Source organism: Monodelphis domestica, chromosome 3, assembly GCF_027887165.1.
Source record: "Monodelphis domestica isolate mMonDom1 chromosome 3, mMonDom1.pri, whole genome shotgun sequence".
NCBI lineage: Eukaryota > Metazoa > Chordata > Mammalia > Didelphimorphia > Didelphidae > Monodelphis > Monodelphis domestica.
In genome coordinates this window covers 530,984,675-531,011,018 of record NC_077229.1, presented here as the reverse complement: position 1 = coordinate 531,011,018, position 26,344 = coordinate 530,984,675, and the positions used below count along the sequence as shown (strand labels likewise).

At 44.0% G+C, this 26,344-nt stretch overlaps 1 protein-coding gene across 1 annotated transcript; it reads left to right on the top strand.

Annotated features, from left to right (window-relative positions):
- The first annotated feature begins 9,511 nt into the window (after window positions 1-9,511).
- Window positions 9,512-25,054, top strand: LOC100027674 (adenosine 5'-monophosphoramidase HINT1). The gene is made up of 3 exons (XM_001377866.4): window positions 9,512-11,826; window positions 14,516-14,620; window positions 24,757-25,054. Exons 1-3 carry the CDS (start codon window positions 11,716-11,718, stop codon window positions 24,919-24,921), a joined length of 381 nt encoding a protein of 126 aa, XP_001377903.1. The 5' UTR covers window positions 9,512-11,715; the 3' UTR covers window positions 24,922-25,054.
- Window positions 25,055-26,344: the final 1,290 nt, after the last annotated feature.

Below are 26,344 nucleotides of genomic sequence, written 5' to 3'. Positions count from 1 at the left end.
GCCAGACAGTTGTGTTTAACTGACTTGTCCAGAGTTATATAGCTAGGAAGCCATATGTGTCTAGATTTGAACCCAGGACCTCCTGCCTCCAGGCCTGGTTCTCTACCTACTTAGCTGCCCCACACATACATTTTCAAATAGTACTCTCTGTTTCTCATACATGATTCTCCATCTTATTGCCATTTTACTTGTCATCTCACATGCCTATAGAATATTTCATCATCTCCATTTTATAGAATCCCTTTCTTACTACAAGATACAGCCTCAAGCACCACTTTCTATATGAAGTCTTCACTGTATACTGCAATTCCTAGTGCTCTACCTCCCAAACTACTTGTATGTACTATGTACATAAAAGATATATACCCATATCAATACATATATCTGTATATACAGGAGAAATTGGAGATAAAAGAAGAAATGCACTTTTTTTTTGAGGGACATAAAGAAAAGTTTCTTGAAGATAACCAGGAGGCAGAGATGAAGAAACAGAAATTGTTCCAGGCATGGGGATCTTTCAATAAAAATGCCTATAGTCAACCAATGGAGTGCTGTGTATGAGGAACAACAAAGGAGGCCCGTGCCCCTGGATCATAGGTTATATGGTAGGGCATAAGGTATAAGAAGACTGGGAAGGTAGAGAGGCTTTATAGGCCAACAGGAAGATCTTATATTTGATCCCAGAGAGAGCAAGGACCCCTGAAGTTTTCTATTTCCTCTATTATAATTAAACTTTCTGAAATCAAGGACTTTATCATTTTTGTCTTTGTTATTACAGCATCTAGAACATTCCCTGACATATAACACATGCTTAATAACTACTAGTTGATTGATTGCTCTCTTTTCTATGTGATGGCCCTTCAAATTCAAGTACAGCTTATTCTGTTTCCCTTTCATTTTCTCTGGTCTAAATATGCCATTTCCCTCTACCAGGCCTCATAAATTGTGAATTACAATTCAGTTTAATGCAACAAGCATTTAGTGAATACCTTCGCTGCATGAGGCACTTATTGCAGACACAAATAAAAGAAAGAAAGTCCTTCCTCTCTAGGGATTTGCATTCTCACCATCCTATTTACCCTCCAGCTCATGAAGGTTCTGAAAATATAGTATCCAGCATTAAAGACAGCATTCTTGCAATGTGGGACTCACAACCCAATAGGAATTTCCATATCTTGATAAGGGGGAAATAATGTTTTGAGTGTGCAAAAAGTAGAGGAAAGAGTAAATAAAGGCTATAAAATTTGTTGTGAGGTTGTTGAAATCTCTTTATTATAGTCACTGATTTGAGCAAAAATTTAAAATCTACAAACAGATGGGATCCGTAACTCCAAGAGTATTTTGGGATAACCCTGAAAAAAAGAGTTTATGATTCTTTCAGGATTTTTCCATTCTAATTTGTTAGTTCTCATGACTGCCTGAGCATACCCAGACACCAAATTCCCACCTCCATCTTATGCCACAGAAAATTCAGAATCCTTTCTTCACCTTAACCATGATGCCCCTTCCACCTTTACAGTGGTGGTGGGCTTCTAACCCAAGCCTCCATATGTAAAATGAGGATTTACCTTAAAAGGATGCTGGGTAAATGTAGTTCAGGTGTAGCAAATTTCTATTTGCACAGCACATAGTAAGAAATGCTTTTCATTCATTCCATTTGGCTTCATGGTTTTATTCTTCTGAAGCTTTTATGCGAGGTGAGTGTTAGAATGCTTAATCTTCAAGCAACCTTTTACCTTAAGGAGCTTAAGAGCTATGGTGGAGGTGATCAATATCTGTTTAAATAAATCATATTTTAATGTTTTGACTCCTCAGAGGCCTTGGGAATTATTGGTGACTACATTGTGTTTTAAATCTTTGTCCACACTTATTGTGTGTATGGTGAATATGAATAGCTGATCTGTACCTGATTTATCTTGTATAGTGATTATGCTTGGATTCTCTTACAGGAAAATATGAGCCAAACTGAAGCTTTTAAAGTGATGTATTTTAGGGCTTTGTGGAGGGACATAAAGAATTAGAAACTGAGAAAAGAAACTGACTTCTTTCTTCTGAAAATGGTTTTACCTAGATCTCAAACCAGTTTGCAAAGGTTCTTTTAAAAAATTTATTTATTTAGAATATTTTCCCATGGTTCCATGATTCATGATTTCCCCCCCACCACCCCCCCCAAGCTGACAAGCAATTCCACTGGGTTATACATGTATCATTGTTCAAAACCTATTTCCAAGTTATTAATATTTGCAGTAGAGTGAACTTTTAACATCAAAACCCTAATCATATCCCCATCAAACCATTTGATCAATCATATGTTTTTCTGTTCCCTCAGTTCTTTCTCTGGATGTGGATAGAATTCTTTCTCATAAGTTCCTCAAGTTTGTCCTGGATCATTGTACTGCTGCCAGTAGAGAAGTCCACTACATTTGATCATGCCACAGTGTTTCAGTTTCTGTGGACAAAGTTTTCCTGGTTCTGCTCCTTTCACTCTGCATCAATTCCAGGAGGTCTCTCACATAAAAATCCTCCAGTTCATCATTCCTTTCAGCATGATAGTATTCCATCACCATCAAATACCACAATTTGTTCATCTATTCCCCAATCGATGGACACCCCTCATTTTCCAATTTTTTGCCACCACAAAGAATATGGTTATAAATATTCTTGTACAAGTATTTTTCCTCATTATCTCTTTGGGGTACAAACCCAGCAGGAGTATGACTAGATAAAAGGGCAGGCAGTCTTTTAAATCCCTTTGGGTATAATTCCAAATTGCCCTCCAGAATGGTTGGACCAATTCACAACTCTATCAGCATGTATTAGTGTCCCAATTTTGCCATATCTCCTCCAACATTTATTGCTTTCCTTTGCTGCCATATTGGCTAGTCTACTAGGTGTAAGGTGGTGCATCAGAGTTGTTTTAATTAGCATTTCTCTAATCATTAGGGATTTAGGACACTGTTTCATGTGCTTATTGATAGTTTTGATTTCTTCATGTGAAAACTGTCTATTCATGTCCCTTGACTATTTATCAGTTGGAGAATGGCTTGATTTTTTTGTAAATTAGACTTAGTTCCTTATATATTGGGGAAATTGCTTTCCTTGCATAGATTCTTTAAAACTTTTTAAAATAAATTAATTTAGAATATTTTCCCATGATATAACCATATGATTTATGTTCTTTCCCTCCCTTCCTCCTTTCCCCATCCCAGAGCTTATTAGCAATTCCACTGGGTTTTACAGGTATCATTGTTCAAAACCTATTTCCATATCATTACTATTTGCAATAGAGTGATCATTTAGAGTCTACATCCCCAATCATATTCCCATTACACCGTATGATCAAGCATATGTTTTTCTTCTGTGTTTTTACTCCCACAGTTCTTCCTCTGGATGTGGATAGTGTTCTTTCTCATAGATCCCTCTGGGTTGTTCAGCATCACTGCATTGCCACCAATGGAGAAGTCCATTACGTTCGATTGTACCACAGTGTATCAGTCTCTGTGTACAATGTTTTCCTGGTTCTGCTCCTCTCACTCTGCATCACTTCCTGGAGGTCGTTCCAGTCTCCATGGAATTCCCCCACTTTATTGTTCCTTTGAGCACAATAGTTTTCCATCACCATCAGATACCTTGCATAGGTTCTTAATGAGAGATGGTACCCACCTAGACTGGAATCAATCTGTTACTTGAGGCAGATGGGGCATAAGATGAGTCTTTTGAAGAAATAAGGTATTCCAAGAGGCAGAGGTGAGGAGGGATTGCACACATGGGATTGTGATAACATTTTCTTAACAAAAGTCATTTTAGATAAATAAAGTCAAATTCTCCAAGCCAGGTAATTATTTAGGTTTCTTGGAAGAGGGCTAAATCCTCCAACAAAGCCAGACTCCTGTGATATCAGAAGATATGGCGCACTGGAAAGAACCTTCTTTTATAACCTTAAAGTAGCAGTCAAGTTTTTCCATACAAGTACAAAGACTTGTATGGAAAGTATGTATATATACTTGTATGTAAGCGTAATCATAGGACATCACCCAGTAACAACACTCATTGGTTAGTTCAACTAGGAAACATCCCTTATTTGTCCAAAGGTTCGGTCAGCCAGGAAAAACCCCTCATTTGGTGAAAGCGATCTTTTGACCAAGGCCAAAGAGTCACTTGACAGTTACCGAGGGGGTAGAAGGATACTCTCTGGGCCCTCTTCGGCTAGAGATGGCTGGTGATGGTTCACACCATATCTGGTTATGAAACGCAAGATCAAATCCGCTGACGCCTACCAATCACAAGTACGGCTGCGTGATGTATCAACGGAGAAGGGTGGGGCGGACTCTAAGGCCCAAGTTAGAGCAGTTGTACAGTTTCACTAAAGTATAAATGAAAAAGTCTTTTTAAATCATGAATGAATACTAGTCATCTTAGATTTATAATTAGGATTCTCTATAATTAGGATTCACTAACATTAAAATCTAATCATGGATAACCGGTAGGGGTATTTTCTCACCGTGTGAGGGCGAGCCAGAGCAAAACTGTTGACGTTGGACAAGATGAGAGATGGAATGTTGTATGCAAGGAGTAGTAAGAAGCACAGTTTGGCTGGCCTGTAATATGGAATCATGTAATATATATATATATATATATATGTGTATATGTATATATTAATGTGTAATATATTATGTATATATATGTATGTAATATATGTGTGTATATATATTTTTTTCAGTGCCCTCAAGACTGTCTATGGGCCATCAAAACCCACCACCACTCCCTTGCTATCCTCTGATGGTGACACTCTCATAAAAGATAAAAAAGGCATCAGCAACAGGTGGAAAGAACACTTCAGTCAGCTTCTCAACCAACCCTCTTCAGTCAACCAAAGAGCCCTTGACCAGATCCCCCAAAACCGCTCCATTGAACAACTTGACGTCCCTCCTTCAATAGAGGAAGTCCAAAAAGCCATCAAACAAATGAGTGCAGGCAAGGCACCCGGTAAAGACAGGATCCCAACCAAGGTGTACAAGGCCTTAAATGGAAAGGCGCTCCAGGCATTCCACATAGTGCTGACCAGCATATGGGAAGAGGAAGACATGCCCCCAGAACTCAGAGATGCCTCCATTGTAGCCCTATACAAGAACAAAGGCTCACGAGCAGCCTGTGACAACTACAGAGGCATCTCACTACTCTCCACTGCCAGAAAGATCCTCGCCCATGTTATACTCAACAGACTCCTGTCATCAGGCAGAACCTGCCTGAATCACAATGTGGCTTCCAACCAGATCGCAGCACCATCGACATGGTCTTCACGGTGAGGCAAATGCAGGAAAAATGCCTTGAGCAGAACCTGAGTCTCTACTGTGAGATTTAAAATGGTTGAGGTCTTAAACTGTAGTGATTAAAATAGTGGAAGATATAAATTGTGATAGATATAAGAGAGGGTGAGTAAATTTGACCGCAGAAATATGTTTCACTACAGTGTCTTGGGTTTTAAAATCAAATATAAGGTGGTCGCCAGGGAAATATTCCCAATTATTCAAATACCCAAGTCAATTGGGTTTTATAGAGATTTTAATTAACAATACAATGAGTAATCAAAGAAAGAGAGAGAGAGTAAGAAAGGAATAAGTATGAAGAGCCTCAAGCCAATATGGCCTAGACCTGAGTCTTAAAAGAGAAATCAGTCAATTTTTTATAACTCACCATAAGATCTAAGTAAGGAATTCTAATGACACCAGGCCAGCATCCTTCCTCAGAGTCTTCCAGCCAGAGATTGCTTCAAAGGGCCTCTCTCAAGAGCCTCCAGAGCTCCTACCCCAGAGGGACTGAGCTCTCAGAGGAGCTCCTCAAGGAGCTCTCCTTCAGAATCAGATCCAGCTCTTCTCTGAGCTCTTATTTTTAAGGGCAAAATCTCCTATGTCACCTCCCCTAAGTCCTTACATCTACCAATCACTGTAGATGTTTCTAAAGGACCGCCCATTCTTAGTCCACACCTAAGAAGGTGTGGATTTTTGAGTAATTCACACCAGGAAAGCTCTGAGTAAGTTTTCCAGTTCTTTGTTCCTTGTAAATTCACAAGTTGCTTGACCTTTATAGGTACTTAGCTTAAGAAAAATATGGGTTTAAGTACTTTTCATTGTTCAGAAAAGAGTTTACAACTTTATCTTCCCCTAGGGCAGACCCAAGTAGGTAAAGTAGAATTCTCACATTCCTGCTTTAAGTAGAGTTCACTGCCCAAATGGGGAATGGTCTTAATCCAATCTTATAAAGTAGGGTCTGGGAAAATTTTAAGGTTTACACTACATTGTCTTCAAAGACCTGACGAAGGTGGTCGACATGGTGAACAGGGATGCATTGTGGGTGATCCTCAGCAAGCTCGGTTGCCCAGCAAAATTCATCAAACTGGTCCAGCTCTTTCATGTTGACATGACAGGGGAAGTCCTATCTGGTGGAGAGACTTCCTATCTCTTCAACATCTCCAATGGCGTGAAACAAGGCTGTGTCCTTGCTCCGGTACTATTCAACCTATACTTCACCCAAGTATTACGACATGCTGTGATGGATCTAGACCTGGGCGTCTACATCAAATACCGACTGGATGGCTCACTATTTGACCTTCGCCGCCTGACTGCAAAAACAAAGACCACAGAGAGACTCATCCTGGAAGCTCTCTTTGCAGATGACTGTGCTCTCATGGCCCACCAAGAACATCATCTCCAAACCATTGTGGACAGGTTCTCCACTGCAACAAAACTGTTTGGCCTGACTATCAGCCTCAGCAAAACAGAGGTGCTGTTCCAACCTGCACCAGGGAGGCCAACGAACCAGCCGTGCATTACAATCAACGGCACACAGCTTTCTAACGTCAACACCTTCAAGTACCTGGGCAGCACCATCGCCAACGACGGGTCCCTAGACCACGAGATCAATGCCAGGATCCAAAAGGCCAGCCAGGCACTCGGGTGGCTGCGCTCCAAAGTCCTCCAACACAGAGGTATAAGCACTGCGACGAGGCTCAAAGTGTACAACGCAGTGGTCCTCAGCTCGCTCCTGTACGGTGTGAGACATGGACACTGTACCGGAAGCACATGAAGCAGCTGGAGCAATTCCACCAACGCTCCCTCCGGTCAATCATGAGGATCCGATGGCAGGACCGAATCACCCACCAGGAAGTCCTCGACAGAGCCAACTCCGCCAGCATCGAAGTCCTGGTCCTCCAAGCCCAGCTACGATGGTCTGGACACGTCATCCGCATGGACCCACAGCGAGTACCAAGACAGGTATTCTATGGTGAGCTGTCAGCTGGACTCAGGAAACAAGGCCAACCAAAGAAAAGATTCAAGGATCAGCTAAAGTCCAACTTGAAGTGGGCTGGCAGGACACCAAAGCAACTAGAACTCGCTGCCTCTGACAGAAGCAGCTGGCGAGCCCACATTCACCATGTCGCCGCCACCTTTGAAGATGAGCGACGCCAACGTCTTGCCGCTGCGTGTGAACGCCGACACCAGGCCACACCGGCACCTCCCGTAACAACTGGCGTCCCATCCCCCATGTGCCACAAACTGTGAGCCTCAGCCTTTGGACTGCAAAGCCACATGAGGGTACACCGTAGATGAGACTGCACAAAGACAATCATCATTCTTGGTCACTGAGAGACTACCACTATATATATATATATATATATATATATATATAATATGTAACTGCCTATTAGGTATTTCAAACTAGATATCCCAAAGTCTGGGGGCCATCAAGCCACAATGTTGTGACACGGTCACTCACAGAAACTCCTAGGAAGGATGGTGATACCCACTCAGCCCCACTCTGTGTGACTTCTCTCACTAACATTCTCTTATTGTTGAAATTACTCTTATTTAGCCCCAGGAAAAATAGATGAGAGCAATATGCTTGCAGGGTTAATACTTGTGCTCCACTTTAATCCCCCCAGAATATTACCCCAAAGATCATATTCACAGAATTAAAACCTAAAGAATTCCACGTGCCCACTACCCCCCTCCTTTCTTTCCCTTAGCAGAATCCACACCCATTGCAAGCCAGGCATGCCACGAATATCAGTCACCTCTCAAGCCTAAGACAATAGAACACACTTCACTGATTTGTCATGTTTACAATAGCCAGAGCAACATCACTAAGTGCCTGAGTGAAACACAGAGAAATGAAAGTTGGAAATTGAGGAAATTCCTAATTCTGGTCTGTCTGAAATTCACCCTTTAAGCCAGCACCCAACAACAAATGTTTTTTGTTAGCCATCTCCTAAGTAATTCTGATTGACTATGAAAGCTGGTTAAAAACAACAATGATTCTCTTAGGTGGTCATCCCCTCATTATCCTGCCTGTGCCATTCATCTCTATCACTATTCCTTTGTTGTAGTAACATGGTATGCAAGATGATCATAGAATGTTAAATATGTTAGAAACTAATGTGTGACACCTCCAATTAACTGCAAGAAATCATGTATGTTGAAAAATGATCGTGCACCAGAAAAGCATGTAAGCACTGAGCTATATAATAAACACAAACCCTGTGCCTGCTGGAACAGCTTTGTGACACCTGAGCACTCAGCTGTCTCCCACTCATTTTTTGCCTAAGTTGCCACACCTAACCAGACAACCCTCAGCTTCAAGAGACCGCAGGTTGGCTCTCAAAACCAAAGAAACTCAACATGCTGAAAACTGACTTTATTTCCCCCCCAAACTCATCTCTCTACCAGATTTTCCCATTTCTCTCAAAGGTATCATTATCCTTGTTTCTCAGGTTGAAATGAGAGCAATATGCTCAATTCCTTACTTTCTCATTTTTTAAGGGGAAAAATATGTTTTAACCTGTTTTCAGAGTTTATCAATTCTCTCTCTGCAGGTAGATAGCATTTTTCATCACAGGTCCTTTGGAATTGTCTTGGATCAGAGTAGCTAACTCTAACATTGATCATGCTGGCAATATTGCTGGTTACGATATTGTTTACAATGTTCTGGTTTGGTATCAATTCAAATAGAGTTCCTCAGATATTTCTTTTTATTAAATTCTTTTTATTATATGCTTAGTAACCACCACCACCACCACTAAACAATTTAACAAATGCATAAAAACATTCTGGGCAAAACCACAAACTCAACAGTCTTTACAATTTGTTTAAAATATGTAAATTATGGTTGCTAATATAAACATCTGCTTTTGAGTTCCCTTTGGATAATTTTGCATCCTTTTTTCCCTCTTAATTTTGTGGCTGTTATTTTTAATGTAATCATAGTATGTATTATCTCTTTTCTTCTCTTTTTGTCTCATATTTATTTTCTTTATATTGCTAATATGTCTCATTTATAATAACATATACAATCAATTACATTCAAATAGCATAATGTATTCAATGATTTCTCTCAATATTTTCATACATCCATAGCTTTTCCTAATTTTTCCTCAGTCTCTCCCATATGGTTTTGGAGATCTTTTTAAAGCTCCTTCGAGCTTGTGAGCACTTAATGTATTTCTTTGCTCTTTTTTTTGGTAGATGTTTTTACTTCGCTGTCCTTTGGGTTTGAGCTGAGATCCTCTCTTTCTCTTTTACTTGCATTTTAAAAAAATTTGAGTGGCCAGGCCAATAGATTCTCAGGGTTCCTGGTGTATTAACGGCCCTCCGGTTTCAGGATTTTTTGAGTTTGTTTTTTCCTGAGTCCTATTGAGTTTTTCCCTTTTTATAGTCCATGGGGTTTGCTATGCTCCTGGTTCTGTGCTCAAGATTGGCCTCAGGTGGCTCCAACTTTAGGAGGTTATGCTAATTAAACAGCAAGCAGCCAATACTTCTCTCAGTGGGAACAACCAGGGAGTGGCCCGAGTGGCCAGAGCTGCCGGGGCCCAAGGCCCTCAGTAACCACACTCCCTGGTGTGTCCACTTTCCTCATTGTTCCTCTCCTATTGCTGCAGCCCAGGACAGAGCAGATGTCCAGTATGAATTTCTTGGGCCTCCAAAATCCATTGTTCGTCAGCAGTGGGGCTCGATCTCCTGCCCTCATGCGCAGAGCCTGCAGACTCCACAGTGTCCACTCTGGCATGGGGGGGGGGGCCTCTGGAGCCCAGGCTGCAGCAGACACCGCCCTTCGACTGGACGATTCCAGTGGTGTCTTTGGAGACGCAGGTGTTTGCTAATCATACTCCTAGGGGTTGACTGGTTTATTCCCCGCTCTATGCTCTGTTCCTGTCCGCAGGTCTGTGGAGGGGGAGGAGACCGAGGTTAGGGGACTGCAACACCGTGCTTCCTAGTGTTCTCAGGCTATTCTGCTTCACTTCCATTCCTAACTGTTTTGGCTGCTTTCAACTTTGATTCTGTGGAGGTACTTTGGGAATTAAGAAGGCAAGAAAACATCCTGCCTTGCCGTCATCCCACGATGCATCTCTCGCCAGGTCTCCTTAGTTCTCTAAACCCATTTATTTATCCAGGCAGCTTCCAAACCTTTCCTTGCGCCCCTTCATACTAGTTCAGGAAAATGCCCCAGACACGGCTCCTCTAGGTCTTGCAGCCGCTTGCTCCTTGGTTTCTCTGCCTCAGCTGTGCCCAGCCCATTCGACACACGCTGCGGGTCACTTTTGAAGGGCAAAGTCGCTCTGTGACCGTCTCTACTTAGACCACGCTTGTCATTTTCTCTAGCGTACGAGGCAAACTTCTTTGTACGGTCCAGAGAAATGAGGAGTCAAAGACGATGCTGAGAGCAGCAGTGACGGCAGAAGTAGGCAACTTCCGTTTGGGACCCGTGGAGCTATCACAGCGTCTCAAGGGCAGTGTGGATGTCCGAGACTGGACGGCCCAGAGACGGATGGAGATGCCCCAGTACGCGGAACAGAACGTGCCCAGCCCTGGTTAGTGTCGCACCATGACGGACTGCGTAGAGACAGAGGAGGAGTCACTTATGTGCCAAGCACAGTGCTAACTGGTTTACAAATGGGACCCTCCTCTGGCGCTGTTCCTGTTCTTTTTACAGCTGGGGAAAATGAGGCAGACAAGGCTCTGTCTGGAGTCCCGAGGCTAGTGCCGGAGTTTGGATTTGGGTTTACTGATCCAGCACTGGCTGCATCCACTGTTCCTCTTAGCCGTCTCTAGAAGAACAGGAATTCTAGAGGGACGGTCAGTGCTGGCGACTGCAGGCAGCACGAAGGTCAAGCCTGACTGCTGGGGCCACATCTGGCTAGAGCCCCAAAGGTGCAGAGCCCAACGTGGAGCAGGCGTTCCCATGAAATGAACAAAAGTGATTTGTGCTTCTCCCGACTGAAATATTCCACTTTGAGACCAACACCCAAAGCTGGCAAACGCCCTCTTCCAGTCCGCTCCGAGCATGCTCAGTAGTGCCTGTCCGGGTAAGGGGTTTTTCTTCTTCGAAATGTAAACGGCTAAAGCTGATTCCTGGCCGAATCGCCAGGAGAGAAGTGGACGAATAGGAAAAGGAGGACTCTGGGCCCTGCCGTGTTTCCTGGACTTTGGCCACTCCGGGCCGCCTCGGCTTTCCACGTCTGGTGAGCCTTTTACCAGCCTGGCTAATCCCATGTAACTCACTTACAACTCCCACTTGGCCTTTGCGGCGGGCTCTGAGCATGCTCAGTTCGCCGAGCGCGCCGCGCTCCTTGGGAGGTGGTTTCGAGAACCCGCCTGGGCGTAGAAGCTGGGTAGCTGCCGCCGGGGTGGGAGCCGGCTCGGGCTCTGAGGGACGATTGGCGCCATGACAGATGAGATTAGCAAAGCCCAGACTGCCCAGCCTGGCGGAGACACCATCTTCGGGAAGATCATTCGTAAGGAAATCCCGGCCAAAATCATTTTTGAGGATGACCAGGTAGGAGGGAGAAGCCGCCGCCTTCGGGGGACCGCGGGAGGGGGGGGGGGGGAAGGCGGGAACCGCAGAGCTGGAGCCTGTGGGGTTCGAGGGGACAGATCGGGGGCGGAGGGACGGCAATTTCCCCGAGCTCTTCCGATTTGGTCCGCGTCTTACTGACCCCCCCCCCCGCTCCTCTCGCTTCCCCCCTCCCCCCCACCCCCGGCCTAGAGCGAAGCCGCGGCGGCAACGGTTTGTTGGTTGGTTTGTCTTTAAATAAAACGAAGGGTCGGACGGGACGTGGGCTGCTGCCCGTGGTCGCTGATCCCGCTCCCTGCCCCCCTCCCGTTAGCCAGCTGTCCGGCCTTCCTGTGGAAAGCCTGTTCCCGCTAGGCTGGGAATAAAGAGCCGCCGGGACTGCGGGCCGCAGCTCTAGCGCCAGGCCGCCGGATTCCGCCTCTTCTATTCCAAGAAGCGGGTGGGGGCGGGGAACTGGCTCGAGGGCTCCCCCTTTTGCCACCTACGGGAAAGGCTATCTGGTAACGCGGCTGCCTTCTGTCCGAAAGGCGGAGATTCTGGGAGGCGGCGCCCATTCTGGCAGCGGGGCTTCCAGGCTCTCCCGCAGGGTCTGGGCCGCTGCGGCTGCGGCTGCTGCCACGATCTCGCTAGTCTTGGAGGGGACGAGCTTGCCCTTTGCAGCCCTTTAATGGCAGCTCCCGGGGCGGGGCTTCAGGCCTTCGGAAGCGGCACGTTCACTTAACAGGCTTTGAGAGAGAGAAAATTCCCGGCATCCATCCAGGCAGCAGAGATCGGCCCCCGGAAACCTGGGCACCGGCCCTAAGAGGAGCGTTAGGCCGCGTGGCGCCCCCCTGCCTTAGCTCGCTGGGGATAGACCATGTGACACCTGCCTTAGCTCGCTGGGGATAGACCACCGCCCCACTGCCTTCGGTCACCAGGGATAGGCTGGAGACCGAGTAGCGCCCCCTGCCTTAGCTCGCTGGGGATAGACCACGTGACACCCCACTGCCTTAGCTCGCTGGGGATAGACCTCGTGGCGCCCCACTGCCTTAGCTCATTGGGGATAGCCTGGAGACCGCGTGGCGCCCCCCCTGCCTTAAGCTCGCTTGGGATAGACCACGTGACACCCCCCTGCCTTAGCTCGCTGGGGATAGACCACGTGACACCCCACTGCCTTAGCTCGCTGGGGATAGACCTCGTGGCGCCCCACTGCCTTAGCTCATTGGGGATAGCCTGGAGACCGCGTGGCGCCCCCCCTGCCTTAAGCTCGCTTGGGATAGACCACGTGACACCCCACTGCCTTAGCTCGGTGGGGATAGACCACGTGACACCCCACTGCCTTAGCTCATTGGGGATAGCCTGGAGACCGCGTGGCGCCCCCCCCCCCCCCCCCCCCCGCCTTAAGCTCGCTTGGGATAGACCACGTGGCGCCCCCCTGCCTTAGGTCACCAGGGATAGCCTAGAGACCGAGTGGCGCCCCCTGCTTTAGCTCACTGGGGATAGCCTGGAGACCTCGGCGCCCCACTCTGCCTTAGGTCACAGGGATAGACCGCATGGCGCCTCCCCCCACCCCCAGCTCACTGGGGAATGGGCTGCAGACCACGTGACACCCCCCTGCCTTAGCTCACTGGGGATAGGCTGCAGACCACGTGGCGCCCCCCTGCCTTAGCTCATTGGGGATAGCCTGGAGACCGCTTGGCGCCCCCCTGCCTTAGGTCACCAGGGATAGGCTGGAGACCGAGTGGCGCCCCCTGCATTAGCTCGCTGGGGATAGACCACGTGACACCCCACTGCCTTAGCTCGGTGGGGATAGATCACGTGGCGCCCCCTGCTTTAGCTCACTGGGGATATCCTGGAGACCTCGGCGCCCCACTCTGCTTTAGGTCACAGGGATAGACCGCATGGCGCTTCCCCCCCCTTAGCTCACTGGGGATAGGCTGCAGACCACGTGACACCCCCCTGCCTTAGCCCGGGGGATAGGCTGCAGACCACGTGACACCCCCCTGCCTTAGCCCGCTGGGGATAGGCTGCAGACCTCTGGGCCATTTCCTGTTAGAATCATGGCGGGCGCAGAGGGCCATCTGGTTCCTGTTTCTCCTTCCCCCGCCCAGGCGGAGCCCTCCAAAGGAGACCTGCCGGGCCTATAGCTCTGGTTCCTTCCTGCTCCCCAGGCCAACCATCAGGTCATTTGGCTCCTACTAGAAGCTGGAAAATGTGCCTTTAATTGAATTGGCCTCTAAATACAGCAGAACGAAGGAGGCCCGCTTTTGACTCTGCCTTTTCTCAAGAGCATACCGGAGGCCCAGTAAGCTTTCACAGTGCTCAGATCTCCTAAGAAAGTGTGGCAAACTAGGCCAATGGGCCTTGCTGCGATCTCTCTTCAGGCCTTCTCCTAAGTAGCTGGGCTGCCCTGTAGTTGTTATAACAATGTTAACTACCAGGAAGGAGTCGCCTCCTGGACTTTCTACAGGCGCTTTGTTTTTCCTGACCCCCATATGTACATGATGATGATCCCCCATTTTAGTAAGGTTCACAGCAAGTGTCTCAAGTAGACTGAAGTGCACACATACGCATACTCTGAGGAAAGGAGCAGCTTGTACGCTTTTAGTTTCTTCTTTCCCAACCCTTGAGATCTATAGAAGTTTGATGAAGATATTCAATGGTATTTAGTTGGAGTTCTCTTTTTATCTAGTGTCTCGCTTTCCATGATGTTTGCCCACAAGCCCCAACTCATTTCCTGGTGATACCTAAGAAGCCGATTACCCAGATATCTGTAGCAGAAGAAGATGATGAAAATGTAAGTAAATCTCCTAAGACTGTCTTCTACTTTTGAGAAAAGAATTTGGAAAGCTGCGTGTTAGAACAAAACCTAGAAATAGAAACCCTCTTTTCAAAGCATGTTCTTTTCTAAAAAGGTACCTCTTGTTTATGCTATTTTGGCTGCTTTCTAGCCCTTCTTTAACATTGCTTGCATGATCTACTTTAGGAAAAAATACATTTCTTTATTCTGATTTCCCTACTTGGCATGAATAAATATTTATCGAGTACCCCTTGCAAGTTGATTTTAAGGTAAAAAGAAAAATTCTTTCTTTGCTAAATTAAGTATCATCAGTCCCTTCTTAGGTGCTATTATTTTTGATTTCCTCACCATCTTTGTCATCTTCTGTACTATAACTTGTAAGTTTGCTTCATAAAATGTAGCTCCTAGCAGCCAGGACTCCAAATATGAGCAGCTAATTAATCCTGGCTGCCTACAGACTATACCTGCCTTACAGTGGACACTTATTGTACATTCTTCCTTCCTGGAATAATTTTTCTTTGTATATTTAGATTTTTGTTCTTTAGTACATTTTTGTTTTCAATTTTCAGACCTTGGGATCCTGCCTTTCTTTTTTCTTACTTCGTTGACATTTTTCTCCTAAAATCCTAGGGGATGTGTCAAATTATTTCTTTTTGTTTAAATAGTTTCAAGTTTGATTACTTGTATCAAATAAGGTTGGATTTTTGGGGTACCTTTTATCAGGATTTCAAAGGGGATTTTTTTGAATGACAGCTGTATCATTTTACTGGGAAGAAAATAGAGTGTTTTCAGGAGAGAAAACTAAATAAAGAAGTATGTATAGTTGGAATGCTAAGACAATCACAAGTTTAACTAGAAAATGTTGAGGAATGTCTCGTAACCAGTAGTTATACATATATACGTAATGTATGCTTGGGCAGTTGAGGACTATAGTAGACAGAGTACCCAATTTGGAGTCAATAAGACACTCATTATATGACTGTGAAACACTTAACCTCTGTTGGCCTCAGTTTCCTCATCTATAAAATTGAGATAAAAGGACGTACTTGTCAGAGCTGTGAGGATGAATAAAGCTTTAGAAAGCCTTAAAGCACATAGAAATGGTAACTATTGCTAACTGGGATAGGGATTTTAAAAAGGAGACAGATGGCAAAATCAGAGCAAATGTTGAAGTAATAAAGCATCTGTTCAGAAAGTGTTTTGTGTTCGGCTTTTTAAAAATTTATACTGACTGTAATTTCATCTGTCCCAGGAATTTCACAATTTTTTGGTATCTTCTTATCTGAGTGTTTCCTGGGAGTCCTGTAAGATTAAGGGACTTGTTGATAGCAGTACTTGAACTCATGCTTTGCTGACTCCAACCCTAGTCTTCTTTGCAGTGTACCACTCTATAAGTGAGTACACGAGTCGTTGGTGTGTGTCCATTTTGTGGAAATACCTCATATTTCCTCCTTGGAAATTAATTGGGCAGCAGCATCATAGTGATATTCGACTTCTTCCATGTTATGCTACTTAAAATATTGATTGTGCCTTTTCTAAAACTTAGTGACGATATTGAATTTTTTTAAATACCACAAATAGATATGTTTTGCCTCATTGTGACTTACTTGAATAGGCAAAGCTAGTTTAATTTTTATCTTTAATGTTCCTTTCCACCACAGAAATCTAAACAATGTGAGATAAGATTTTTTTAAGAGGCTAAAGAAAAATAATGAGAAAATGTATTTTAAGAAAGTCACACAGATATTGGCTTATGACTAGAAAATCACATTTTTCAAGTTTCATTTTTTTCCCTTCCTCTTCCCCAGACTACAAATGATTTTGTCATCTATCGCCCTTTACAAAGTCCTTGTAAAATGCTTTTACTATGGCATGGGGAGGTCATCTTGTTCTTACGTCACTGTACTGGGAGAATGGAGGCTTCATTGCCATTTAGCTATCTTATTCGTCAGAAAACGTTAAGTGCCTGCTATGTGTCAGGCTGACCATTTGCTTCTTAGTGGTCATGAAGGACGTCATCAAGGTTCTTCATTCACCGCTTCTTTGCCAGTATTTGCAGCAGGATGAAGCGGAGAAATTCTGTGAGGAGTTCGATGAGGTCTTCAGAACTAACTTAGTAAATTCTTTTGATGTTGGCTGACTAGAAGGAAGGTGAAAAGGGATGTTGAAAGCCTGAGCTCTGGTGTGAGAAAAGAACCACCAAAATGACTCGATGCCCTTACCAGTCATTGTGCAATATCCTCTGCTTGCCATCTTAACACTGGCTTAGAAAAACTGGCCAACAGAGGGACTGCCGCCGCGTATGAGAATTTCTACCCTTTTCTACTCCATCTCTACAAGGAGAAATGGGATTGTGTTCTTTGAAGGCTCCTAGGAAAGGCACTCGGTAATGTAAGCTTCAGTTGTCCACCCCTCCCCCCATACACGGATATGACGACGAGCCAACCTGACCTATTAAGACAAGCAGACCTAATAAGGTCGTCCCCATTTCCTGCAGAAGCCTAAACCATGAAGCACAAAAGCCGCTGATCGCCTCGCCAATGGAGTGGTGGTGCGGCTGCTAAAAATACAGCTGCTTTAGAAAACACTGCCCCAGAGCACCCCGGCAGAAGGTTAGAAGCCGCGTTTCCTTAGGGCAAAACAAATCTACCCAAACGGGTCCATTCGGGCTACCCATTCCAAGAGCATTCATAGAGAACATTTGTTTTAAAGTGATGCACTCTGGAAGGCCAAACCTTTATTAGCAGACAGAATACAATATCCCACTATTGATTAGAGAAAAATATTTACCTCAGGAAGAAGTCTTTCATACATATATTAAAATGACTTACGGTTTGGGGGCAGCTTGTAAGATTTAAATCAAACTCCAAGTATTATAAAGTTTTTTAATGTAGGGATTAAATTTATGGTTGGACTGAATATAAGAGAATGTGGTCGCTGATATAAAAATTAACAGCTTAAGTCAAATGACTTTTTAGCAGATTTATTTACAAAAAAGGAGAAAGAGTGAAATTAGAGAAATGTGAAAGAGGGTGGAGAAATTATCTAACTTAACAAGCTAAATATTTGCTCTGGCCCGTGGCTCAATAATAACCATGCAGCACCCCCTAAGATGAGGAAGACGCCAGAAACGAATCTCTCCAGAAGCCAGTTAAGTAGTCGGCTTTCCACTCACCCAAGATGTAGCTCCTCCAAGAGCTCAAAAGCCTTGAAAAGACCTCACAAAGAGCTTTCAGCTTCCCTTAAAGGCCTTTCTTAACATCACTTCCTGTCCCTTCCTCCACTTGGAATTGCAGTCCTTAAATTTGCTTAGCACTGCCCGTGGGGGGCAGTCGGTCCTTCTGAAGGTGTGAACCACTGTAGAGTGGTTTGTGACTTGGTATGTCCACTTTTTGTGGATTAAATTTAAAAGTAAGAAGGGGAGAGTCAATTGCATCTTCATAGTCCCCTCCTGTGACCCTTTGGAGACTAGTCTCCCCAATGGATCATTTAACATAATTATCTTGTTGTGATTTCTAAATCTCCTCCACCTTGCTTGGTCTGGCACCCAAAATGTGCCCACCCACACTACACGGGCATGTGCTAGTCAATGACAAGTCAGAAATAACTAACTGCCCCCCTGGGCTGTCCTGAGCCAACCTGGAGCCACCACTGGCACGTGTGAGGCGCAGGAAGTGAGGCAGAGAACAGCCTCTGGTGCTCGCTCACTTCCTGGGGACGGGGCTAGACTCAGTTGGATCCTGAAGCTCGAGCTGGGAGGAGGCCTGCAGGCAGCTTTCCTTCAAATCGGTCATGTGAGTGAAAGGACTGACTCCCTTCCTTGCCTTGGCCCTCCAAGGTCTAAAACTCCCTCTGGCTCTGCCAGGAGGTTGAGTTAACCTCTTCCTTCTCTCCCTCTAATAATTTCTTATTCCCATTGTAATTAAATTACATAAACCTCCATTCTGACTTGAGTGTTTCATTTAGGAATTTCATAAGTGAAATCCTTGGCGACCTTAAATCAATATTATATCAATCTTTCAAAGTGATTTTAATATCACATTATACCTCTACAAATCTTCCAACTCCAGGTGCATTCAACATTGCACCTTCTAAGAGGAAACGACAATAATTAGAGATATATAATAGTGGAGATGGGGGACTCCCTTTGGCATAAGAGTTTACATTCAAAATAAATATGTTCCTCCCCCTTCAGTTCAATCAGTAACACCCCAAAGTTCATTCTGGATCTTCTGATGAAGTGTGTGGTTTCGGTAGGCATCTCCATGATGCCTTCTCCAAACAGTTCACTTTCTTGATTCAGGGAGGTGTGGCAAGTTTTTTTATCCTAAAATTACTCTCAAACAGAAAAAAAAAACTTTTTTTAATCTTATATTTTATGAAAAATATACAATCCCTCTGAGGAGGGTGTTGACCAACACCCAGATCAACTCAGGATACATAGTTGAGTAATGGGATGTATGAGTGAGTCAATTATCAAAAGAAAAGCCAAAAACAAAAAATTAAATTTTGGGAGAAAAGAAAAAATTCAAAATCAGAATCAAGATATCAAAATCTCTCTCTCTCTCTATATATATATATATATAAATTTCTGAGTAAACATGAATACATAAAAGTTTCTTATATCAGCATCCAATTAAAATAATTTCTGTCCTATAAGTCTGTAGGACAAATGCGATAATATTGCACTTAAGCCATTGGCAGCCAGGACTACAGGAAGTTGCTCGTACTATAAGAGAGAAAAAAAGGCCTGAATTTTTTGTGTACAAGAGAAGTATGTTCCCTGGTCTGATTTTACCTTCACTCTCAGGGATAGGGGAGCCAGGACGGCAACCAACCTTTGGTACTTGTCTGAATGTGACAGGGAAGACCTGCGCTTGATGAATGTCAAACAACCACCAACGCGAGCCCCAAATAAGTCTGTCTTGGCACAGAATCTCATCAGTCCTGCAGGGATTGGTTGGTCTCCTTGACCTTGTGCTCATTGGCACTGTGCAGGTTGCTCTTTGTGCTTCTTTGGCACTACGCCGTGGCTCTTTTGTAATCCCTTTGGAATCGGACAATCATTAATCAGCAAGTTTCCATAGTCTAAAGCCTTGGAGTGTGCATTCATATTAGAACAAATAATCACTAGAAGTAGAAAGAAAAAACCCCAAAAGAAATTGAAGTTCAGACCGAATTATGTAACAAAAAGTAAACCCACGTGTGTAGATTCTCCTGGCTGGCATAAAGCCTGTTTTCCCAGCCGTGATCAGGGAGGGGAAGAGAGAGGAGGCGGAGCTACGCAAAACTTAAATCCTCCGTAACCTGAGAAGGAACGTGGGAAGTTGGGATTTAGAGTCCTGGGGAGAACAAATCCAATTCTGCAATTCCCTTCTGTGTTTCCATTGGAAAAGGAGCATGTTGTAATCTCCCAGATTGATGTGCCTAGTTTCCCCGATGAATCGGTACACATAACAAACTTATATCTCTAAAGATCTTTAACGAAGGGTACATATCATAATGTACTTTCTAAAGGGGAATTACATTAATTTGAGGATAAGAGAGGAAATAAAGTCAAGTTTCCTATTGCACATAAAAGGAAAAACAATGAATTTTTTTAAAAAATCAAAAATTCATAGTGCACATTCCATGAGAATTAGGTAGCCAAGCAGAGGCACAATACAAAGGTTTCTCGCTCAAAAATGAGATTTATTTCCTTCTTCACTTGGCCGTGATCCATGTGTTAGTGTACATGATTTTTTACCATGTAACAGCTTTATAAAAAAACAGTAGGACAACAGCTAATGCACAGTCTAAAAAGCACTAAAATCCCCCAAACCATAAGAGCTCATAAAATTCTCCAAAGGTTACCAATAGAGGTTGTCATCATGTGACAATTAACAAAGACAAAAAGGCCCAACAGATGTATAGGAATATGTGACCTCAGTGGATCTGGTGACAAACCCAGTATCCATAAGAACTTATGGCCAGGACACTAAAGGGTTTGCCCATCTACACTATGGGTTTTTATAATGGTATTATCTCCAGGCCAGGTATAAGACAGTACAAATAAAGATACTACGAGGATACAAATAAAAATAGTGTAACAGAACATATAGCTAATAGCCAAAACACAGTAACTTAAAGTGACATAGTGTAACAGAATATATTAAATTAGATCAATATGTGAACTTAAAAAACAAAATTAAATCTTAAAACAAACAATTAGCAAATACAATATATGTGACAGGATACAGGCACTGAATTCAAGAGTCCTTTTCTCCAGTTCCAATAGTTCTCCAATTCTTTGCATTATAGAGACTTTCTTCACTATTTGGAGGGGGAACAAACTAAAACAGTTAACATTGATGAGGCAATGGAGCCTAAAATTCACCTGCAGACTAAGGTTCCTTTCTCTCCCCAATACTATCCATTTAGATTCCTTTGGTCACACTTCCGGGGTTCCCCATACCCACACTGTGCATAGTATGGACAAACTCCATATTGGATGTGTTGCAGAGACTGGGCAGGCCAAAATGGCAAGGAGGTGTAAGGAAATGAATCTCCCCTCTGAATCTTGAGATAACTCAAGCCCTAAAGCTGTAAGCTGTGCAAGCTTGGTAAGGCTCTCTGGAAATGGTAGCCGATTGAGATAAGCAGGAAACTGGACCATACTTGCAATTCTACTCCCTGTCTGTAGGTGGCACTAGGCTAGTATGTACTGGCTAGGAGTGAAGTGAAGAGGTTTGGAAGAGTATTCTTCCTTGCATGGAAAGCCCCCTGGGTTAGCTAGGATTGGTTTGGGGGAGATGGCATGGAAAGGCTGAGACTGAAGGTATAATTATTTTTGGTCGCCAAAGATTTTATTTATAAAATCGTAATGAAAAACTCAGCTGGAAATTTTGTGTTGTTTTTAATTGATAGTGGAGGAGATTAAGGAGGAGGAAGAAGGTAGAGTCGGTGTCGTGTGTGAGGGGGGAGATGAGGAGATAAAGGTTTGGAGTATGAAGGAGAAAAGAGTCAGGCTTGAACTCCAAAGGGAAAGAGCTCAGCCAAGATGCCGGAACCTGAATCAGCTCAAGGGCAAACTCACCACCAACCCGGACAATAGGCGCCACCACGCCAAGATGTCAGAACGCTTAGCACGCTGCCAGCCAGAGTCGTCTCTCCAGGGAAAGAGGAAGACACAGGAAGTGACGCGCTTTATGTAGACGTTTTTACATCATTTTTCTGCGTCTCATCTGTACCAATGATCGCTTAGCTTGACTTGGGACAGCCCATGAGTCTGTCAGCTGTTTTCTGCACGTCTGTGGCCTTTTTTCCCAGATACTTAATCTTGAGTATGCTGCAGGCATCCTGACCTTGTTAAACTGAGTAGGGTGGAGAAACGTGGCCTTCCCAATTCTGTAATTCAAGCATCTCTCTTGTTACCGATCAGGAACTAGCTAAATCAGATCTTCTAAAGTTCGGTCTGATTAGGGTGGAGTAGCCGGAAAGAGGCTAGGGCAGGTTGGAGACCCACATGAGGAGGAGAGGGGATTTCTACTTTCCCAGCTAGCAAGGACCCTCAGGCAGTGTCTGGTCCCACATGGGAGAGGAGGAGCAGCGAGTATGGCAGAGGCTCTTAAAACCAGTCTGTCTTTTTGTCTATTAAAAAAATTGCTCTACCAGCTTAGAGAAGAGCGAGGGTTCCAAACTCCAGACTTCATGTGGCCATCAATGTAAGATTTAAATCAATATCCAGTAACTCCAAGTGTTATATGTTATAAAGTGTTTTCTAAAATAATCACTTGAAGTAGAAAATAAACTAAAAGAAATAAAATCAAACTTAAATATCTAACAAAGTAAACCCGTGTGTGTAGATTCTCCTGGCCGGCATAAAGCCCACTTTCCCAGCTGTGATGGGGGGGGGGGGGGCAGAGAGACAGAGAGAGAGAGAGAGACACAGGGAGAGAGAGAAAGGGGTTGCAGTCATACAAAACTTAGCAGGTAACGGGAGAAGGAACATGGGAAGCTGCAATCTAGAGTCGGGGGGGGGGTGGGGGGGATCTATACAAGCTAATGGGTAGAGAGTGTGAAAGGTATGAAGAAAGAGGATTTGCAGGACAAGCCAAGCATGCCAGAAACAAAGCTGGGGTCTTGATCTGTATGTCAGTCAAGGTGAAGATTCCAAACAGAATGCCTCCCAGGAGAGGCAGTTGGAAGCTGGCCAGGGGGAGGAGCCGATTCTCTCTGGGGGTTACTGACCAAGGGAGAAACCTCTTCTCTGGCTTTTTCTGATCTAGGCAGAGAGACCTTTGGGGTTTTGACAGAGTCTGGACTTGAATTACTCAAGCAGACATTGTCCGACAAAAGAAAGAAGAAAGATTCTTGTCCTCCAAACTCTGATTGTCCCAGAGTCACAGCTGTAGCTGGACTGGCCTTTCCCAAACCCTCCTAATTCTCCTTATCCCCTCACCTCAATCCCCTCCTGTTTGTTCCCAATAAACCCTCCTACTTGAGATGTCATAGTTCCCTGAGTTACTTAGAAGGTGGCTGACTCAGATTGGGGAGGGGAAAGGGAGGCGAAGGGAAAAGGGCAGGAAATAGCTTGATTTATTAGCCAGGAGGGATCCACAGACAAGGCCCAGAGCGCCCCCTCTACAGCGTCTCTCCATCTCTCTCTCAGAAGCACTTCTATCTCCATAACAAATAGGCATCCTGAAGGTGCCCCTTAGCAGCCCTCCAGTCACAAGCCAGTATCCATTGACCACCACCAGAAATGGTTCCACAGAAGATCCCTTTTATTAGAAGAGCCAGCACTAGACAGGCCATGCTGTGTGATCCTTGTCAAGCCCCCAACCCAGGTGTCCAGCCCTTCCTCACTGCTCTTCTGCCTTGTTACAGTCCATTCGAAGATAGAAGGTTAAAGTTTTTAAGAGAAAGTCTATTCTATGAGTTTTGCTGATACAAGAAATTGGCGTGGAGATTTTTTGCTGTCTCCGAAGGCTGCCAGGTGATGCATGATGGATGGCTTTGAGCCTCACAGCGTAATGATGATTCAGGTCAATTGAGCACTCACACGCTGGTGTCGTGGGAAAAGGAAAGGTAAGTGGACCCGAGTACACATCTCGGCTCTGCCACTTTGGGCTAGCCTCGAAGGGTCTCTTCCAGCTCTGAATACAGGGTATCACAAAAAATGTGAAATTCGTTTAGAATTTTTAAACCTTAAATTCACGTGGAAAATTCTTTTTTCTGTGATTTCACCAAGGCGGGAATCTCCATATGGAAACTGACTTCCACCGGTGCAGATTGGTGGCTCTTCTGTAAATGACTGTTAACCTGCCCCGAATGTGAGGAACTGAATGGTTTACAATATTAGCTCGTTTGATCTTAAAAACACCTTCAGGAGGTTGTGCTTTTACCCTCCCCCCTCCCCTTTGTAATTGAGGAAACTGAGACAAGCCGGTTGAGTAATCTGCCCGGGCTGACACCCTCCTTAAGTATCTGGGGCGAAATAGGAATCCCATTTTCCTGGTCTGGTCTAGCTCTATCCGTGCGCCACCTAGCGGCCACTCACATCTCAGGGAAAACTGAATAGTGGGAAATGCTTACTGACCAGATGGACGTGAAGGTGGGTACTCGGACCTCTGAATTCGCACTACGTGTGTGCGGCTAAGACTTGAAGTGGAGAAAGAGCCTCGCTTGAAAAGCGCTTACGGCGGTGCAGCTTCTGCCCTTTTTTAAGACCGTGATTTCCTGATGGCAGGCGGCTAACATGAGAACGGCGTGATCTTCTGTTCTACAGTAGTGGGTACGGAGAGCTTATGAGAGTCCACTTCCGGTGATGGAAGAGATGCCGTCCAGAACGTGTACGATTGAGCCAAACGGTGCAGAGTCTGTGACGGAGGGCTCAGGGGAGTCTTGACCCCGTTGGGATCCCCTGCAGACCGTCATCTAGATCGTTGGGAAAGGTTGGAAGGGGGGGAGGGTTTGTAGGCTGCACTGGGACGACCAATTTATGAAAGTATGGAATTACTAAGCTTATTAACTTCAACTATTTTGCCCAGTGACTCTTTCTAGGGGTTAACTTGATAAATGACTTATTACTTAGTTCTGAAATGGTGGTTTAGGTTACTAGGTGGCTAACAGAATTTGAATTTGTTTCCTAGCTCCTCGGACACTTAATGATTGTCGGGAAGAAATGTGCAGCCGACTTGGGACTGAAGAAAGGATACCGGATGGTCATCAATGAAGGTCCTGATGGGGGGCAGTCTGTCTATCATATCCATCTGCATGTCCTTGGCGGGCGTCAAATGAAATGGCCTCCTGGGTAAATTGTTGGAATGTGGGCAGTCGGGCAGGTTTATAGCATATGTTAAGCTGAGTATAAAGTTTTCTGTTCAATAAGAAATTGGGAAATCATTTCAAAAGGTACACAATAAAAGATCTGTTTTCCATGCTTCTGAACTTGATTAATATTTTGTTATATTTAATTATTTTTTTATAATACATGGACTCGTTTCATTTTTTAAAAAAATTTAGTTCATGACAATTTAATTAAAAAGTGGCTCAGTGAAGTTTGAATCACCAGAAATGCTCCCAATAGCACTTTTCCATATATGAACAAGACTTCGTGATATTTGCTATCACCTTATGAAATGCTTAGATGGTCACTGACCTTTGCGAGCCCAAACGTGCAAGACTGCTTATGCCAATGACGTTTGTTTAGAGCAAGTCTTGGAGCTAAATAACCTACAAATAATTTTTTAAATATGCATTGGGCAACCAGTACTTCATCACTGCATTTTGATAGCAATATATTGAAGATTTATTCTTCCATAGAAACCAATTATTAATTTTCATGACGAGGGCCAATTGTGGCTGGTTGGTTTCAGGACAGATACATTGAAGAAAATACCTAGCAGAAAAAAGATTTTTGTTTCAAGTGAAAATTGTAATGTATTTTGTCCAGTTACGTGTAATAAGGATTGTTAGCTTTTTAACAAAATTTGAGCTCCAGAATCTCTCCTCTCCCTTTCAACCCCCTCTTTGAAAAGAGCAATGAATTTGATGCAAACTGTGTAGGTACAGGAATAACATTTTTTTAAATTTTCAGTTCCATATTCTATTTTCTCCAGCGTGTCTCCTGCCCATTCACAAGGCAAACAATTATATGTATGTATATAATATATATGATATATATAAAACATTAGCCATGTTGCAAGAAAAATAAAGTGAAAAAAGTATACATCAATGTTCACTTGAGTTCATTAGATAGTGTTTTTTATCATGTCCTTTGTAATTGTCTTGTATTAATTGTATTGATTAAAGTAGTGAAGCCTTTCACAGCCTTCATCATTACAATATTGCTATTACTATGAAAAAGAAAACTACCTCCAAAAGGACATAGTTTTAATTGGAAGGACCTAGATGGAATGGAAATGGAAAAAACCCAACTAGGAACCTCCCAGGGCCATTGAAGCACAACCCTTGCAATTATAGAAAAAACAAGTTTTTGCGGTCAGGGAAATGGTAGAGAAGGTACTAAAGCTATAAAGATCTAACTTCTCCCACCAGTCTACTTCCCATGGTGGGGTTTGCTCTTCTGGTCTTCTCAAGCCCTTCTTATTCACTCCCTCATCTTATCTAGACCCCCAAACTATCTGACTACCTATATGCTACAGATTATCCTTTTTTAAACAATTTTATTTAATTAATTTAGAGTATTTTTCCATGATTCGTGTTCTTTTCTCCTGC

Excerpts from the sequence above, each read along its gene's own strand:
- LOC100027674 (XM_001377866.4), top strand. The coding sequence starts at position 11,716 with ATGACAGATGAGATTAGCAAAGCCCAGACTGCCCAGCCTGGCGGAGAC. Across the intron at positions 11,827-14,515 it reads TCATTTTTGAGGATGACCAG|TGTCTCGCTTTCCATGATGT; the intron begins GTAGGAGGGAGA and ends CTTTTTATCTAG. Across the intron at positions 14,621-24,756 it reads CAGAAGAAGATGATGAAAAT|CTCCTCGGACACTTAATGAT; the intron begins GTAAGTAAATCT and ends TTTGTTTCCTAG.